Source organism: Nyctereutes procyonoides, unplaced genomic scaffold (assembly GCF_905146905.1).
Source record: "Nyctereutes procyonoides isolate TBG_1078 unplaced genomic scaffold, NYPRO_anot_genome, whole genome shotgun sequence".
NCBI lineage: Eukaryota > Metazoa > Chordata > Mammalia > Carnivora > Canidae > Nyctereutes > Nyctereutes procyonoides.
In genome coordinates, this window is record NW_026575040.1 from 11,274,882 (window position 1) to 11,292,454 (window position 17,573).

General features: G+C 51.1%; 1 protein-coding gene across 2 annotated transcripts; it reads left to right on the plus strand.

Annotated features, from left to right (window-relative positions):
- Positions 1-7,519: 7,519 nt before the first annotated feature.
- On the plus strand, positions 7,520-16,710 carry PIF1 (PIF1 5'-to-3' DNA helicase). Of its 2 annotated transcripts, none has more exons than XM_055320279.1 (13): positions 7,520-8,094; positions 8,544-9,471; positions 10,476-10,608; positions 10,694-10,819; positions 10,932-11,085; positions 11,177-11,291; positions 11,369-11,475; positions 13,393-13,532; positions 13,904-14,010; positions 14,678-14,765; positions 14,889-15,034; positions 15,646-15,837; positions 16,020-16,710. In XM_055320279.1, exons 2-13 carry the CDS (start codon positions 8,914-8,916, stop codon positions 16,077-16,079), a joined length of 1,926 nt encoding a protein of 641 aa, XP_055176254.1. In that variant the 5' UTR covers positions 7,520-8,094; positions 8,544-8,913; the 3' UTR covers positions 16,080-16,710. The 2 variants fall into 2 exon arrangements, with proteins under 2 accessions (XP_055176254.1, XP_055176255.1); XM_055320280.1 differs by having other exon boundaries at positions 8,002-8,094; positions 8,780-9,471.
- Positions 16,711-17,573: the final 863 nt, after the last annotated feature.

A 17,573-nucleotide genomic window follows, 5' to 3' on the forward strand; every position in this document is an offset into this window, starting at 1 on the left:
TTCCCCATCCAGCCCATGCCAGCCCTCTAGTTGTTGCCTCCACACCACATGCGTTCATCCAACACAAATATTTTATTCACCTTAATTGTTTGTCAGGCTTTACACTAATGGCTGAAAGATAATGGCAAGGCCCAGAGTCCCTGTCCTCTATCAGAAGAAGGCATGTAAACAGATGAGAAAACCATATATTAAATGTGAAAATAAATGTACATAGGAAAAGCACCAAAACCAGGACAAAGGGGCAAGACAGGCATTGTAGGCAGAGGGGAGAGTATGAGCCATGGCAAAGAGGCATGAAACAGTAGTGTGAGTGTAGGGCAGCCAGGCTGGAGAAGTAGAGTTCAGTGTAGACAGGGCCTTGAGGGCTTTGTTGAGAGGACTATATTTTAACCTTGGAGCAATGGGAAGGCATTGAACATTTGTTTGTGGAGGTGATGGAGTCTGTTTTGCATGTACATCACTTAATCAACAAAACTTATTGAGGGCCTTTGAAGTTGGGTGCCTTCCAATACTTTATCCTGGCATTTATCTATTCACTCAAAAGAATTTAGGGAGCCTCTGTCATCTGTTCACTGTACTAAACTCCTCACATGTATCTCATTTAAACTTCACAAAAGTGGGACACCTAGGTGGCTCAGCGGTTGGGCGCCTGCCTTTGGCTCAGGTCGTGGTCCCCGGATCCAGGATCGAATCCTGCATCCGGCTCCCTGCGAGGAGCCTGCTTCTCCCTCTGCCTATGTCTCTGCCTCTCCTCTCAATCTGTGTCTCTCATGAATAAATAAAATAAAATAAAATAAAATACTTCACAAAAGTGGATAAATGACGCATGAGATAGACACTATTGTTATCTTCATTGAACAGATCTTGAATCCGAGGCTTAGAACTGTTTCAGGTCCCTTGATTGGTGAGAGGTAGTGCAAGGAATCAAACCTCACCTGACTCCAGAGGCTGTGCTCTCTACTAAATATTTTGGCAGCATTGTATGAGCAGGCACATAGGATCCAGGCCCTGCCTTGGAGGGCTGCAGAGCCAGTAGGAAGGCGGACAAGTCTTCAGAAGGGCTCTGATGAGTGTACAGCGTGTGGTGAGAGCTCCTCACAAGAAGGGCTGGAGTGACTGGGTTGTATTCCATTAGGATGGACATCTCACAAAAGCAGAACTGATAGAACAGCGTGACTTGCTAGGGGAACTGTAGGCAGATTGGTGCAGTCGTGTGTAGCGGGGGTGGGTGGGGGGAGGCAGGAGAGGCTCAGAAAGGTACTACGGAGGAGCCCGCAGAAGCTAGAGCACTATGGACCTTGAATGCTGACCTTAGGTATGTAAAATTCTTCCTGCAAGTAGCAGGGGGCTATTGAAGCATCAAAGCAGGGTGGACACAATATTTATTTTAAAACCTCATTTTCAGGGATCCCTGGGTGGCACAGAGGTTCAGCGCCTGCCTTTGGCCCAGGGCGCGATCCTGGAGACCCGGGATCGAATCCCACGTCGGGCTCCCGGTGCATGGAGCCTGCTTCTCCCTCTGCCTGTGTCTCTGCCTCTCTCTCTCTCTCTCTCTCTCTCTCTCTCTCTCTGTCTCTCATGAATAAATAAAATAAAATAAAAAACCCTCATTTTCATGACTGCTGTGTGAAGAATGGTGACAAGTGCACTAGAGACGGGGCAGCCCCCTGGGTGGGAAGTTGTTACAGAAAATCTAGGTTGGAGGTGATGGAGCCTGAACCAGGCCAGTGGTTATGAGGATGGTAGGGGCAGATATAGATTCAAGAGACAGTAAGGGTGGGATGGGAGAAGGGAGGTTGGGGAAAGTAGTTAAAAGGTACAAACTTCCAGCTATATGGTAAATAAGTACTAGCATATAATGTACAACAATGATAACTATAGTTAGTACCGCTGTTATGGTATATAGAGAAGATATTAAGAGTAGATCCTAAGAGTTCTCATCACAGGGAGAAATTTGTTTTCTTTTGTTTTTATTGGGTCTATATGAGATGGTGGATTTTAATTAAACCTACGGTGGTAATCATTTCACAATATATGTAAATACATGGATATTTCAGCTGAGACCTGAAAGATGAGACAGAGCCACAAAAAGAGTGAGGTGGAAGGCATTTTTTTTCCCCCTTTAAAACAGCTATTTTTATTTACCTATTTTAAAGTAAACTCTACCCCCAACTTCAGGCTCAAACTCACCACCCCTAGATCAAGAGACGATCAAGAGACGCATGCTCTCCAGACTGAGCCAACCAGGCGTCCTGAGGGAAGGTATTTCATGCAGAGGAAAATACTAGTGCAAAGACCTGGGCATAGAAATGGGCTTATGAGTGTTCAAGGAGCACCAAGGAGGCTAGTGTGACAGATACGGTGAGTAAGAAAGAAAATGGTAGACTTAAATTCACAGTGGAAGGAAAGGAGGTCTCAGGCTGTGATAAGGACCACAGATTTTATTCCAAGAGGAATTGCCTAGAGAGGCATCCAGGGCTTAAAAGTACCAAAATGTGTATTTATATGTTTGAAGAGATCCCATCTGCTGCTATTTGGAGAAAGGATTGAATTATGGGGGATTAGAGTGGAAGCTAGGAAGCCAATGACATTACGAGACTTACTGCTGGAATCCAGAGAGAGAAGACAGGCTGCTAGCTCTAGGGTGTGGAGTGGGGATGGAGGGAATAGATCCAAAATACATTTTAGAGGGCAGCCTGGGTGGCTCAGTGGGTTTAGTGCCTGCCTTCAGCCCAGGGCATGATCCTGGAGACCAGGGATCAAATCCCACATCGGGTTCCCTGCATGGAGCCTACCTCTCCCTCTGTCTTTGTCTCTGCCTCTCTCTCTGTTTCTCGTGAATAAATAAATAAAATCTTTAAAAACAACAACAAAAAGGACCCCGATACATTTTAGAGGCAGAAACAACAAATTTCAATGGTGGATTAGACGTGGTAAGTAAAGAAGGAACCATGGATATGATGTGGGTTTTTAACTTGAGTGAAAAAAGGTGGTGCATTTACTGAGATGAAGACAGGAGAAAAACAGGTTTATATGGTGCTGGAGGAGGAGATTAAAAGCTGTTCTGGAGAAAATGAGTTTGACATGCCAGCTAGGCATCTGTGTGGTGATAGCAGGAGGACAAATGGAGACAGAGTCTGGAGTTCAGGGGAGAACAGCTGGCTAGAGATATAATATTGGGAATCAGCATGCAGTTGATAATCAAGCCATGGGATTGGAAAAGATAGGAGGAAAAAAAAAAGTCCTCCCACCTTGAGAGGTCTGGGTGGGGAAAAGGAGTTAGCAAAGGAGACCTAGATGAAGCAGCCAATAAATATAAATAGCCAATAAACAAGGGGAGTGTGTTGTGGAAAGAGAAGGGAGGATTTCAAGGAGGGAGGGTCACCTGCACCAGAGGTCCAATGAAATGAGTGTCAACTACCCGGTGTTGAAGCCATCCCAGGTGACACCCTTTCAGCATCTCTACAACACTGTCCCCGTAAGCTTAGGGCTGTAAAGGCTCTTTTAAATATCAGAGGAGATGACGGAGGAGAACGCAGTCTGTAAACCACCCAGTCCTGTGCTATCAATGTCACTGTCGATTATTAATGAGGCGACCAAAACTGAGGCCGCCTGTGAAAGAGAGCGCAGGAGACGTATGCAAAGAGTTCAAAGACGAAAACTCGTTCTTCCGGAGAGTTTGCGTTAAATTAAAACCAGGGTTGGGGTTAGGCGAGAGACCCGGGAGCAGCGCTGCGCGGCTTTTCGAATCGCTCCGGCTCCCGCAGCAGGGAGCCCAGCGCGGAGGACGCCGAAGCCGGGGCTGCCAAAGGCGGGGGCGGGGGCGGGGGGCGGGGGGAGGAAGTCCGGCCCCCGACGCGAAATCCCCTGGCTCCGCCCCCCTCCCCACGGACCAATCAGGATCCGACTGACCGGCCCGCGGCGCCGGGACGGGGAGGGGGCGGGGCCTGAGCACCGTTCATCAGCTGCTAAGCTGCCTCCCGTTACTCGTTCGATTCCTTTCCCTACAAGGACTCGTCGTTGCTACTCCTACAAACTCACCACTTGGGAAAAACCTCTGGCGGTTTCATAACTAAATGTACACCTATTCGATGACCCAGCATTCTTTTAAAGATTTTTTTATTTTAGAGAGAGAGCGCACAGGGGTGAGGGGCAGAGGGAGAGGAAGAGAGAAACTTAAGCAGATTCGTGCTGAGCATGGGGCCAGGCTTGGGGCTCCATCCCACCACCCTGAGATCACGACCTGAGCGGGAACCGAGAGTCCGAGCCTTGACTGTGCCACCCCTCGATGACCCAGTAATTTCTCACTGAGGTATTTATTTTAAAAAAAATAATAAAGCATAGGGGCATTTGGGTGGCTCAGTTGGTTAAGCCTCTGCCTTCAGGTCAGGTCATGATCCCAGGGTCCTGAGATCGAGTCCAATGTCCAGCTCCCTGCTCAGCTGGGAGCTTGCCCCCCGTCCCCCTGCTACTCCCTCTGCTCGTGTGCTTGCTCTCCTAAATAATTCTTTTTTTAAAATTAAAGGGTAGCCCGGGTGGCTCAGCGGTTTAGTGCTGCCTTCAGCCCAGAGCTTGATCCTGGAGACCCGGGATTGAGTTCCACATCAGGCTCCCTGCATGGAGCCTGCTTCTTCCCTCTGCCTGTGTCTCTGCTCCGCCCCCCCCCTTCTGTCTCATGAAGAAGTAAAATTTTTTTTGTTTTGTTTTGTTTTTTTTAAAGATCAGCATAAAAAAGAAAAGCATAGGGGCAACTGACTGGCTCAGTTGGTTTAAGCATCTGACTGGCTCAGGTCATGATCTCAGGGTCTGGGATTAAACCCCACATCAGGTTCCCCAGAGTGGGAGTCTGCTTATCCCTCTCTTTTTGCCCCTCCCCCCACTCTCTTCCTCTCTAATAAATAAATAAATAAATAAATAAATAAATAAATAAATAAAACGTTTAAAAATAAATACATAGATAAGCATAGGGGTGCCTGGCTGGCTCAGTCGGTAGAGCATGAAATTCTTGACCTCAGGGTCATGAGTTCAGGCCCCATATTTGGGCATGGAGCCTATTTAAGGGGGAAAAAAGCATAAACTAATTAATGTTAGTTAACAATTAATGTTGAAATGTTTAGATGTGAAGTGTCCTGTTGTCTGCAACTTTAGAATGCATTAGCAGATGGATTCATGAATGTTGAGATGGACAGATGACTAGACATGTGATGAATACAACAAAATACTAATTGTAGAATCTTGGTGTTGGGCATATGGGTGTTCACTGCAAAATTCCTTCAACCTTTCTGTATATGTTGGAATATTTTCATAATAAAACGTTGGGGTTACCAAGGGCTGCGAGGAGAAAGAATGGGAAGATATTGTCTAATGGGGACAAATACACAGATTGGGATGATGAACATTTTCTGGAAATAGTGATGATTGTTATGCAACATTTGAAAGTACTTAATGGCAATGAGTTATACACTTAAAAATAGTTAAAATGGTAAATTATATGTTACATATATTGAATTTTTTTTTAAGTTTGAAAGTCAAAAGAAAAAAAATGTTGGTGAAAAATCCATGTGGAAGTGTCTGTGCCTTCTCCAGGGGGCAGTCTGGGGTACTCCACAGAGGGAAAGGGGAAGGCAGCAGGCTGTTTGTCACGGTGCTGGGCCCATTATAAGCAAAGGGTAGTGGGAGAGAGAACAGAGGGGCTTTGGAAACAGGCCTGGGTTCATAATCCCAGTTCTTTCACTTTCTGGCTGTGTGACTGTACTAGTCTCTTGGTGCTATTGCTGCTCTAACAAATTACCACAAATTCAATGGCTTGATTCATAACCCTTTTCCTTCAATCATCAAAGCCAGCAGTAACATCTTCAAATCTTTCTGTTTCTCACACACACCTCTGCTTTTTTTTTTTAAGTTCGTGGTTTTTTTTTTTTTTTAAGATTTTATTTATTTATTCATGAGAAAAACACACAGAGAGAGGCACAGATACAGGCAGAGGGAGAAGCAGGCTCCCTGCAGGAAGCCCGATGCAGGACTCCATCCCAGAGCTCCAGGATCAAGCCCTGAGCCAAAGGCAGATGCTCAACCACTGAGCCACCCAGGCATCCCATACCTCTGCTTCTTTATCACATCTCCTTTGCTGGCTCTCCTGCCTCCCTTTCCTTTATAAGAACCCTTGTGATTCCACTGGGCCCACCCAAACAATCCAGGATAATCTTTCTACCTCAAAATCCTTAATTTATCACATCTGCAAAATCACTTTTGCCACATAAGGTAACATATTCGTAAATTCTGAGGATTAGGTTAGGGACATCTTAAGGGGACCATCATTCTGCCTGCCACAGTGATGTTGAAAATTTCCCTATGGGGATCCCTGGGTGGCGCAGCGGTTTGGCGCCTGCCTTTGGCCCAGGGCGCGATCCTGGAGACCCGAGATCGAATCCCACGTCGGGCTCCCGGTGGATGGAGCCTGCTTCTCCCTCTGCCTGTGTCTCTGCCTCTCTCTCTCTCTCTGTGACTATCATAAATAAATAAAGAAAAAAATATTTAAAAAAAAAGAAAAAGAAAATTTCCCTATGCTACTGGGTATTCATATGCCAAGACAGCACCGAAGAGGAACAGTATTTCTCCTGATTTTTTTCATAAGTTTTATTGAGATACATTAAAAAAAAATTGTTTTATTTATTTGACAGAGAAAGAGAGCACACAAGCAGGGGGAGCAGCAGGAAGAGGGAGAAGCAGGCTCCCCACTGAGCAGGGAGCCCAATGCATAGCTTGATCCCAGGATCCTGGAATTATAACTTCAGCTGAAGGCAGACCCTTAAAGGATGGAGCCACCCAGAAGCCCCCTGAGATATAATTTATGTACCATACAGTTTTACCCATTTAAAGCACATGATTCAGTGGTTTTTAGTATAGTCACAATTATGCAATCATCATATTTTCATCTCTCACCATTGTATATATATGAGGAAACAAAGGCTTGAGACATTAAGGAAACTTGCTTAGAGTAAGTAACATCTAACTGGCAGGGCTGGGGCACTGCAGAGGCAGTCAGGCGCTGAGATTCCAGTGCCAGCCTGGATTCCCTTCATGAAGTTAGACTAGTCACCTGGGAGCAGTGTGGGGCAGTAAACAGCAGATGCTCACACCAGGTTAGACTTGGGTTCAAGGCTTTGTTTTGCTGTCTGCAAGCTATGTGACTTTGGTAAAATCCGTTGGAGCCTTGGTTTCCTCATTTGTAAAAGGAGGGCAATCCAGTAAATGAGGAGGGTGATTCACCTGTAAGAGCCCTTCCACCTGTGTAATTCCAAGCTTCGAGGGGGTGGGGGGAGGAAAGATAATTAAAAATAAATTACCCGGGTATCCAGCGCAATATGAATTCCCTGAAGACAGAGGCTCACGGGCTTCCATTGTACTCCCTGAGCACCTGGCCCAGGTCTTGGAATTCCTCACCCATGGGTCTCAGCTGGGTGGGAGACACAAGGCTAAAATAAAATGACCATTACAGAGGCACAGAAGGGCGGAAAGAGTAGCGGAGATGGGGTGGGGGGTGGGGTGGTTAGGCAACGGAAGCGGCAGGCCTCGGGGTGGTGGGTCCAGGAGTGGGCAACCGCTAAGTGAAAGTAAACACCAGTGGGAGGGATCAGAAGCTGCTCTTCCCAAAGGCCCAAAGGCCAAGTTCAGCCGCAGTGTGAGAGCTAGAGAGGAGAAAAAGTGTGTTGCAGGCACGGCTCTAAAAGCAAACTTTCGAGCCGCACTGGGTGACACGACACCCTGTGTCGCTGGGTGACATGGCACCCCGCCCCTTGCCCCTCTCCCACTGGTGCACGAGATTCGGTACGCTCGCCCACCACAAGCCTCCTTCCACCGGGGTGCCATTGGTACAGCCCAAGCTCTAGGAGTTTGAACTCCTCGGAAGACACGCCCGTTGTCACGCCCCTGTCTCGGATTGGCTGGGTGTTTAAAGATCCGGCCGGTAATAGGGTGATTTTCTACCACTAGTATTTGAAAGTTCCCAGTGCTGGAGCTGCACCAGCTGGCCGGCTGTGTCCTGCGTGTTCGCCCGAGGGCCGCTGCAAGCTGAGTGGCCGCGCGATCCCAGAGGTGGGAGACAGTCTGATTTTCCAAAGGGTCCCTGCCGGGAGGGTGCAGACGAGTGGGTCAGACGGAGGAAACAGGGATTCCCGAGCGCCAGGGTCCCCCGCGATTTCTCCACCCAGTGCCCGCCTTGGAGATGGGAAGAGTCAGGGCTTGGGAATCACACCAACCCTGCCTCCTACCGGTCTTTGGAGCTTCTCCTAGTCTGTTCTCACTTGTGTACGGGGGGAATAGGGAGATTGCCCTGGCTGCATATAAACCACGGAAGGGGGGCGCCTGGGTGGCTCAGCTGGTTGAGCGGCCGCCTCCACCTCCGGTCATGATCCCCGGGTCCTGGGATTGAGCCCCGCATCAGGCTCCCCCTGCCTCTCCTTGCTGATCCCCCTGCTTGTGCGCTGTCAAGTAAATCAATAAAATCTTTAAGATAAAAAAAAAATTTTTTTAACCCACTTAAGGTATCCGGAAGACAAGGTCCCCTGCGCATCTCTCCGCTTGACCTTCCCCTGCTTCCTCGGACTCTGAGCACCCCCTCGCCCGCCCTGCTTCTTGGAAGCAGGCTTCCCTTTTGTTCAGGACCCCGCTTCCGCGGCTTCGGTGGGGCAGCCGAGGCTCCCGTTCCTGGGTGCTTTGGCGCAGCTCATCCACCGCTCTGGAAATTACGGTGTAGGGCAGGAATTTCGGTTGTGCGCAGGTCCCCCTTACCGTCGCCGTGACCTCTGTGTTACCGGTGACCGCCTCTCCGGCCCCGGCTGGGCTCCCCGTCGTGCCCACCGAGTCGTGACCCCTGCGCCCCGGGCCTTGTGCGGATCTGCGGAGGCTGTGGCCATGCCGTCGGGCACCCCGGCGGCGCCGGCGGAATTCGAGGACGCGGAGCTGCGGTGCCGCGTGGCCGTGGAGGAGCTGAGCCCGGGCGGGCAGCCGCGAAGGCGCCAGGCCCTGCGCACGGCCGAGCTGAGCCTGGGGCGGAACGAGCGCCGCGAGCTGCTGCTGCGGCTGCGGGCGCCCGGGCCCCTGGGCCCGCCGCGCTGCTTCCCTCTGCGGGCCGCGCGCCTCTTCACGCGCTTCGCGGCGGCCGGACGCAGCACGCTGCGGCTCCCGGGCGCCGGCGCTCCCGGGGCGGGCGCCGTGCAGCTGCTGCTCTCCGACTGCCCGCCCGAGCGCCTGCGACGCTTCCTGCGCACGCTGCGCCTCAAGCTGGCCGCGGCCCCGGGGCCCGCGCCGCCCTCCGCCCGTGCGCAGCTGCTTGGCCCGCGGCCCCGCGACTTCGTCACCATCAGCCCCGTGCAGCCCGAGGAGCTGCGGCGCGCGGTGGCCACCCGGGACCCGCACGCCACGCCCGTGAAGCGGCCCTTGCAGCCCTGCGCGGGAGCCCAGCCCAGCACCGTGAGGATGCGAAGCCGGGGACGCGGCGGGGGAGGGGGGGCGCTGAGATGGAAGAGACCAAGGAGGCCCAAGTGTGGGGCGGGGGTAGGGGGTGGGGGTGGCAGTATGGGAGGGGTTGCGGGTTGTCTCCGGGGAGATGCCCATCTGAGTATGACAGGGATGGGCTTCTCATGAGTGCAAGCTAGAATAGGAAACGAGGGCTCGGGTCGTATGAGAAGAGAAAGTAGAGAAGGAGGCCAGAAAGGTGATTTTAGAAGTAAAAGTAAAAGGTGATTTTGGAAAGAAGTGATCTGCAGTGTCAGGGACAGCCAACAGGTCTGAGCAGTTGGGGACAGAGTCTGGTAGGTTTTTTTTTTTTTTAATTTTTATTTATTTATGATAGAGAGAGAGAGAGAGAGAGAGAGGCAGAGACACAGGCAGAGGGAGAAGCAGGCTCCACACAGGGAGCCCGATGTGGGATTCGATCCCGGGTCTCCAGGATCGTGCCCTGGGCCAAAGGCAGGCGCCAAACCGCTGCGCCACCCAGGGATCCCTAGAGTCTGGTAGGTTTGACGGTGTTTGTGAACTGGGGCAGGTGGATCACAGACCACAGGGGGTTGAGACTAAGCTGGGGAGAAGATGGAAATGGAGCAAGAAAGGACCCTGACCAGGCAGGGTTTTGCTGTGAGAGACACCGGTTTGTGACAGGAAGAGAAGTGAGGAGGAAGGACCTGTGAGAGAGCCAGGAGATCTAGGGGGACCAGGAGAGGGAGCTGATGGAGGATCCAGACCCACATAGTGTGGGTACCAGGGATCAGTGGAGACCTGGCTATGATCTATTCCTCAAGGAGAGACCTAACCCCGAGTAACTGGTAAGATCTCCAGGGGAGCCAAAGCTGCGCAAGGGCTTCAAGGAGTGAAACCACAGAGGTACAGAGTAGGCCTAGCATGGCACCCAGGCTAAGAAGGGAGAGGAAATGCCTAAGGGTTGTAGGAAGCCCTAAGACAGTCCTGTGCCCCCACAGGAAGCCCCAAGGTGGCCCTTGCCTGTGAAGAGGCTGAGCTTGCCCCCCACCAAACCACAGCTTTCTGAGGAACAGGCTGCTGTGCTGAGGGTTGTCCTGAAAGGCCAGAGCGTCTTCTTCACTGGGAGTGCGGGTAATTGGGGGCAGGGGCAGGGGTTGGGGAACGCTGATGGGGTAGGATGGAGGAGCAGGTGGCCCTGACTTTACCCTCTGCCCAGGGACAGGGAAATCTTATCTGCTGAAGCGTATCCTGGGCTCACTGCCTCCCACAGGTACTGTGGCTACTGCCAGCACTGGGGTGGCAGCCTGCCACATTGGGGGTACCACCCTCCACGCCTTTGCAGGTAAGTGGGGACTTCTGGAGCTTGAGCTGGAAGCAAACCAGGCCTTTGAGAAGGAAGGGGAGGGTCAGGGTTGGGACAGGGCTAAGGTCTCAGGCTGAAGTGTCACTTACAGGCATTGGCTCAGGCCAGGCTCCCCTGGTGCAGTGTGTGGCCCTGGCCCAGCGGCCAGCTGTGAAGCAGGGCTGGCTAAACTGCCAGCGGCTAGTCATTGATGAGATCTCCATGGTGGAGGCGGACCTGTTTGACAAGCTGGAAGCTGTGGCCAGGTCAGTATATGCAGTAAGGACTGTGTTCTGGTGGTTCTTCATATGGAACCTGCCTACCCCAGCTCCTAAAGTACCCCATGCTCCTCTCTAGAACTGTCCGGCAGCAGAACAAGCCATTTGGAGGGATCCAGCTCATCATCTGTGGGGACTTCCTGCAGCTGCCACCTGTAACCAAGGGCTCCCAGCCCCCAAAGTTCTGCTTTCAGGTATCACTGACCCCCTGGCCCTGCCCCCCCATAAGTGTCTGCTCTTCTCCCTGAAACTCCTACCTTGTCCCCACCAGGCCAAGAGCTGGAAAAGGTGTGTCCCAGTGACCCTGGAGCTGACTGAGGTGTGGAGGCAGGCAGACCAGACCTTCATCTCTCTGCTACAGGCTGTCAGACTGGGAAGGTGGGCTGTGGTGAACAGAGAAGGGACCATGGGATGAGGAGTCAAGCATGGGTCACAAAGGAGCGCAAGGACCCAGAGGAGGGGAAAAGTGCTTCATGGCCCCATAGAAGATGGTCATTCTCTGAGTACTGGGATCCTGCCTCCTCCAAGATTGGGTCCCTAGCACCCAGTACAGGCCCTGGCACAGAGTAGGTGTTAGGGAAGCATGGGCACCTGGGTGCAGAAAAAGAAATCAGAGATGTTAATCCTCCTATTTCACAGATGCAGAAATGGGGTGGCTTCAAAGAGGTGAAGTGATTTGCCCAAAGTTCCAGCCAGTAAGTGGACTGGGCCGGGACTTGAACCTGGCCTGACTTAAAAGCCTAAGTCCCTTCCATTAGTAGATCCTGTGGGGTCACTTGGTGAAGAAGAGAGGTCACAGACATGATCCTATTTTGTCCCAGCTAAGAGGAAAGGTGGAAATGCCAGGACTAACTCTAATGTGGGAGGAGGCAGGAAGCCAGGAAGGCAGAAGCCATGAGCCAGGATGGGGGCCTTGAAAACCAGATAGGGACAGAATGAGGGGAGGAGATGGTGGTAGTGAGGGGCTTTTTCTGCTTAGGGACCCCTCTCACAGATATATGAGGCAGGTAGGAAGGTGCACAGCACACACCAGCCAATGTGGGGAACAAGAGGGACACCAAGTGGCAGAGCAGTGAGATGGAATTCCTAAGTTGCTCCCCCTCCTCCCCAGTGATTTGCTAGGGTACCCAGGCTTCTCCCAAGTGAAAGAGGCTTGGGATAGAGACACAAGCTATGGGCACCTGGCTGGCTCAGTTGGGGGAACTTGCCAGTCTTGATCTTGGGGTTGAGAGTTTGAACCCCATTATTGGGTATAGAGATTACTTAAATAATTAATTAAATAAAATAAATTAATAAAATTTATTTTTATAAATTTTATATTTAAAATTTAAAATTTTAATTTAAAACATTTTATTTTATTTTTTTTAAAATTTTTTAAAATTTATTTATGATAGTCACAGAGAGAGAGAGAGGCAGAGACACAGGCAGAGGGAGAAGCAGGCTCCATGCACCGGGAGCCTGATGTGGGATTTGATCCTGGGTCTCCAGGATCGCGCCCTGGGCCAAAGGCAGGCGCCAAACCGCTGCGCCACCCAGGGATCCCTAAAACATTTTAAAATAATTTTAATTTTCTTCACGGGAGTGTGGGTAAAATATTTAAAAATAATTTTAATTTAAAATTTAAAAATAATTCTAAAATATTTAAATTTCATATTGTATTTCTATATTTATATCTATATTCATGTATAATAAACATAAATATATTTATACAACATATAACTTATAATTATATATAATTTTGTAATTATAAAATAATAAAAGTTATATAATAAAATAAATAAATAAATAAATAAATAAATAAATAAATAAATAAATAAATAAATAAATAAAGACATATACTTTAAAAAGAAAGAAAGAAAAGTAACACAGGCTAGATTTTTTGCCTCCAAGGCAGCAAGCAAGAGGCTAGAAGATTGCAGCCTGGAGGCCGACCTGATTATAGGCTACCAGTATGACAGGTTGTCAACATCAGTGCCTTGCTTAGGTCCTCTAAACCTCTGGCCTGTGCTCACTCATCATATCCAACTTCCTCAGGAGCCCCAGGGTGGGAGAGTGGCTAGCTCTTACTTGGGGCTGTTTATAGGGAAGGGTGCCTGCCCATGATCACTCCCCATGTCTGGGGTCCAAGTAGGGAAAGGCAAGTTGGCCTGCTTGGGGGCCCAGCACACTTTGCCCTGGTGCCCCTTTCTAATCCTCAAGTATGACCCATGGCCTACTGCTTGAGCCATATCAGCCATGTGCCCCACCTTCCCTGGTGTTCAGGTGGGCCCTGCCCTGACAGCCCAGCCCCTACAGGTGCTCAGATGAAGTGACCCGCCAGCTCCAGACCACAGCCTCCCACAAGGTGGAGCGAGATGGGATTGTGGCCACAAGGCTCTGCACTCACCAGGATGATGTGGCCCTCACCAATGAGAGGCGACTGCAGGAACTGCCAGGTGAGCAGGGAGCCAGGGCTGGGCAAGACCAGCTGGGAGGGGCCCTCAGGCAGGTGTGGGTCCCCCATCCCCCTCCTGACAGCCTTGGCCTTTGGGGGTTATTTGCATACTTAGGCCCCCAACCTCTGGCTATAAAGGCCCTTACATTTGCAGATGTAACTGTGACCTTGAAAGGCATGACCTTGAATGCATCAAGATCACTAAGCCAGTAAATGCTGGAAGTAAAACTTGAACCCAGGCCCCTGATTCCAAAATGCCAGCTTGCCTGAGCTGTCCCCACTACCGTCCTCTACACTTGGTATAACATGTTTTTGTTAACTGAGCCACAAATCAGTGACTTGTAATCTGTTGGCCCAACTCTTTTTTCCTAGGTGAGGTACACAGCTTTAAGGCCATGGACAGTGACCCCAAGCAAGCCCGGACCCTGGATGCCCAGTGTCCTGTTAGCCAGATCCTTCAACTAAAGCTAGGGGCCCAGGTGCGTGAGAAGCAGAGCCTCCCTGGTCCTTGCACCTCTGCCCAGGCAGCTCCATAGCCAGAGGGCCCAGCTGTGACCCCAGTGAACTCCCTCCATCCTGCTCCCACTCATCTTCCTGCCTGCAGCCTCCTGTTGCCCTCATCGTGTTCGGTCTGGGGCACCAGCAACAGTGCTTTGATCAAGCCCCTTCCTCTTGCTGGAGCTCCGTGTCTGCTTCTGTGTAGTGTGAGAGCATCCTGCTTCTTTCTATGATGTGGGGTGGGCCACGTGGGAGACTTTCTGCAGGTTCTGAGGGGCACTTCAAGGCTGGAAGAGGGGTGACAGGACCTGGGGCTGTCCCTCACGGTTTTGGCCCATACACATACCCCATGACAGACATGAGCATTTTCAGAGCCTGTGATGCGCGTTATCTTATTGCTCCTTACCCCCTCCTGAGGCACATAGCCAATGTCATTCCCCTTTGATGCTAGGGGGAACCAAGAGCAGAGAAAACAAGGCAGCTTGTCACAGGAGTCACCATGAGCCGGTGACAGAGTTACGGGTCAGGACTCAGTGCCTCTCCAAGAGTGCCCCCAGCTTCCTGGACTTGCTGCAATGACTGCTGGGCTGAGGCCAAGCATGGGAATAGGCTGCTCTCTCCACACCTCATGTTCTCTTTCCCTCACAGGTGATGCTGGTGAAGAACCTAGCAGTGTCCCAGGGCCTGGTGAATGGTGCCCGAGGGGTGGTCGTGGGGTTTGAGATGGAGGGGAGAGGTAAGTGATGAGGAAGCAGGGCTGTGTGTGAGGATGTGTGTGTGAGGATGAGGCTAGGGTGGAAGGGTGAGGCCTGCTCCTCACTTCTGGGCCAAAAGGTGGGCTTTTCTACGCCTCCCTCAGGGCTGCCCCAGGTGCGGTTCCTGTGCGGAGTCACCAAGGTCATCCATGCTGACCGCTGGACGGTGCAGGCCACTGGAGGCCAGCTCCTTAGCCGGCGGCAGCTGCCCCTTCAGCTGGCCTGGGCAATATCCATCCACAAGAGCCAGGTGAGCAGGCAGGGCAGAGGGCAGGATAGGGCTGGAGCATGTTCGAGGGGGTTCTTAAGGCCTTTGTGGAGGCTGAGCTTGCCCTGGATGGAAAGTTCCAGACTAGCAGTAGAAGTAATCTTTCTTGTGTGCAATTCCCATCCTGCTTCCTCATCTCTTCCCGTACGCATTCCTCTGTCATCTCCTTTCCTGCTGTTTTCTGAGCCACTACCGCATGTTAACATTTAACCCTTATAATGACCGTATGAGGTATAGATGTGATCATTGTTCCTGTCAGAACAGAAGGGGAAACTGAAGCTCAGAGTGTTGGGTAAGTTGTCCAGGGTCACAGAGAGAGAGAGAAGCAGAGCCAGGACACATTTCTGTGCCTGTCTGACCCACGCCTGAGCTCTTTGCTTTCACCCCCCCCCCCCATCCTTCTGCTCTAATCCTCAATCTGTGTCTCTTGGAGCTTCTCCTACTCAGATGCCCAGTTGTTGCCTCTCTGCCTTTAGGCTCTCTGGACTGGCTGAAGAGATCTGGGGGCAGTAGCTGGGCCAGTATAGCTGGGGTCAGGCTCTTGTGCACAAGGGATTTCAGGATGAGTTGGCTCTGTCCTTCCATTCCCGCAGGGCATGTCCCTGGATTGCGTGGAGATCTCTCTGGGTCGTGTGTTTGCCAGTGGCCAGGCCTATGTGGCCCTCTCCCGGGCCCGCAGCCTGGAGGGCCTGCGTGTGCTGGACTTTGATCCCATGGTGGTTCGCTGTGACCGTCGTGTACTGAGCTTCTATGCCACTCTGCAGAGGGGCAGGGGCCCCAGCCTGGTAAGAAGGAGTCACTCGATGGTGCAGGAAGCCTGGGAGCTAGACAGAGGGAAGGCCAAGGGCCTGTGGTGTAGAGCCTCTCTGGCTCTGCTGGGAGCAGGGTCAAGAGGGAAGAAGATGCTGGCTGTGGCCCTGGGGGAAATGCATGAGTCCATGACTGGGTTTCTTCCTCTCTGATCCAGAAGTCTCCAGATGATGACGAGGCAGCCTCAGACCAGGAGAATGAGGACCCAAATCTTTGAGCCTCAAAGAGAAGACAAAGAGTGGTCTCCCCTTCTTCCTCCTCCCTAGTGGACCAGGGTCCTGGGGGATAACTGGGGGAGGATAGCCAGTGTCTCTTTTTCCCTCCACTAAGGCTCTCAGCCTTCTGCCAGGGTACAAGGGTGAGCACTTCCTACCCATTTGCCAGCTGAGCCTCTGTTTCTCCCCTTGCCCTGAGAAAGAAGTAAGCCTTTCCAGGCCAGTGGGACAGGGCCTGTGGTAGCACCTGGTATTCTAGAACAAAGCTCTCTGTGAGGGCTGGCCCAGGGCCACAGAGTTGTGAATGCTGTTCTCTTTGGGCTGCAGAAGGGAGAGGCAGTGCAAACAGGTACTCCAGGAGCAGGAACAGGCTATAGGAGCCCTGGACTGGGAGACTTAGGCCAAGTACAGCCCCAAACAGAGAAGGGAACCTGGGACTACTGTCACAGCTAGACCCAGGCTAGCACAAGCCAGAACGAACACCCTCCTGCGCCTAACCTGAGAATACAATGCAAACCATGTGCCTCTATCTTAAGCTGCTTTTTTGGAGAAGAAATGGTATTTAGGGGTATTGAGATGGATGTTCTCAGATTGTATTTATTTAGGACAAATAAACTTGTGACTCAACTGCAAGTTGAGTCTTCTGCTCTCTTTAAGAAGGCATCACTGCTCTAGGCATTGGCTACACCTGTTGCTGAGGCCCTCTCCCCAGGAGGGCACACAGAGGTGTTTGCTTACATCATGATGACTGAGCTCATGGCGCCCTCATGTGAGCTTTTGTTAGGATCACTGGTTATTTGGAAAGCTGTTACTCAAAATTGATGACTCACAATGAAATGACAAGGTGAATCACTGTTGCCCAGTGGTCAGACAAGGACACAGGAGAGAATCCACATGGCAGGAAATGGGCCTGTTGCAACTTTCTCACTTTGTGCCTGGCTAGGTGGGGCTCCAGCTTGAACAGGATCAACAAACTAGCTTGTTGATCAAAAAGTCTGGTGGAAATTGTTTAGGGGCTCTAAAACTAAGGTTCCCTAGTTATGAGTAAAATATATTTTAAATGTAAAATCGACCATGGTAGGAGGAGTGAAACCATGCCAGTTGCACGATGACATGAAATCTGGGTACTTGAAGGCACTTATCCTTGTCTTCCAAAAGCCAGCTGAGGCCCAAGCACAGAGCAGGTCCTCAAGGGGTGTCTGGTTAAGTGGGGGAGACCATGGATAGGACAGCTCAGTGCTAGAAGGGCTAGGCGGCCTCAGATGTTCCCTGTGGGCTTCGTGGAGGAGGCAGGGCTACAGCCTGTGGAGCACAGGCTGTGTGACTCTAGGCATGTCTGGGGGTGTCTTCATCTATAAAGTGCAGGTTGTAACTGACTTTCATGTAGGGTTGTTGGGGGAAAGGCCAGCCACGTGACAGGAACTCAGGAGCTGTCATTAACATGTATGATCACTAATGATTATCATCATGATGTCTGCAGAGCACAGTATTGTCTG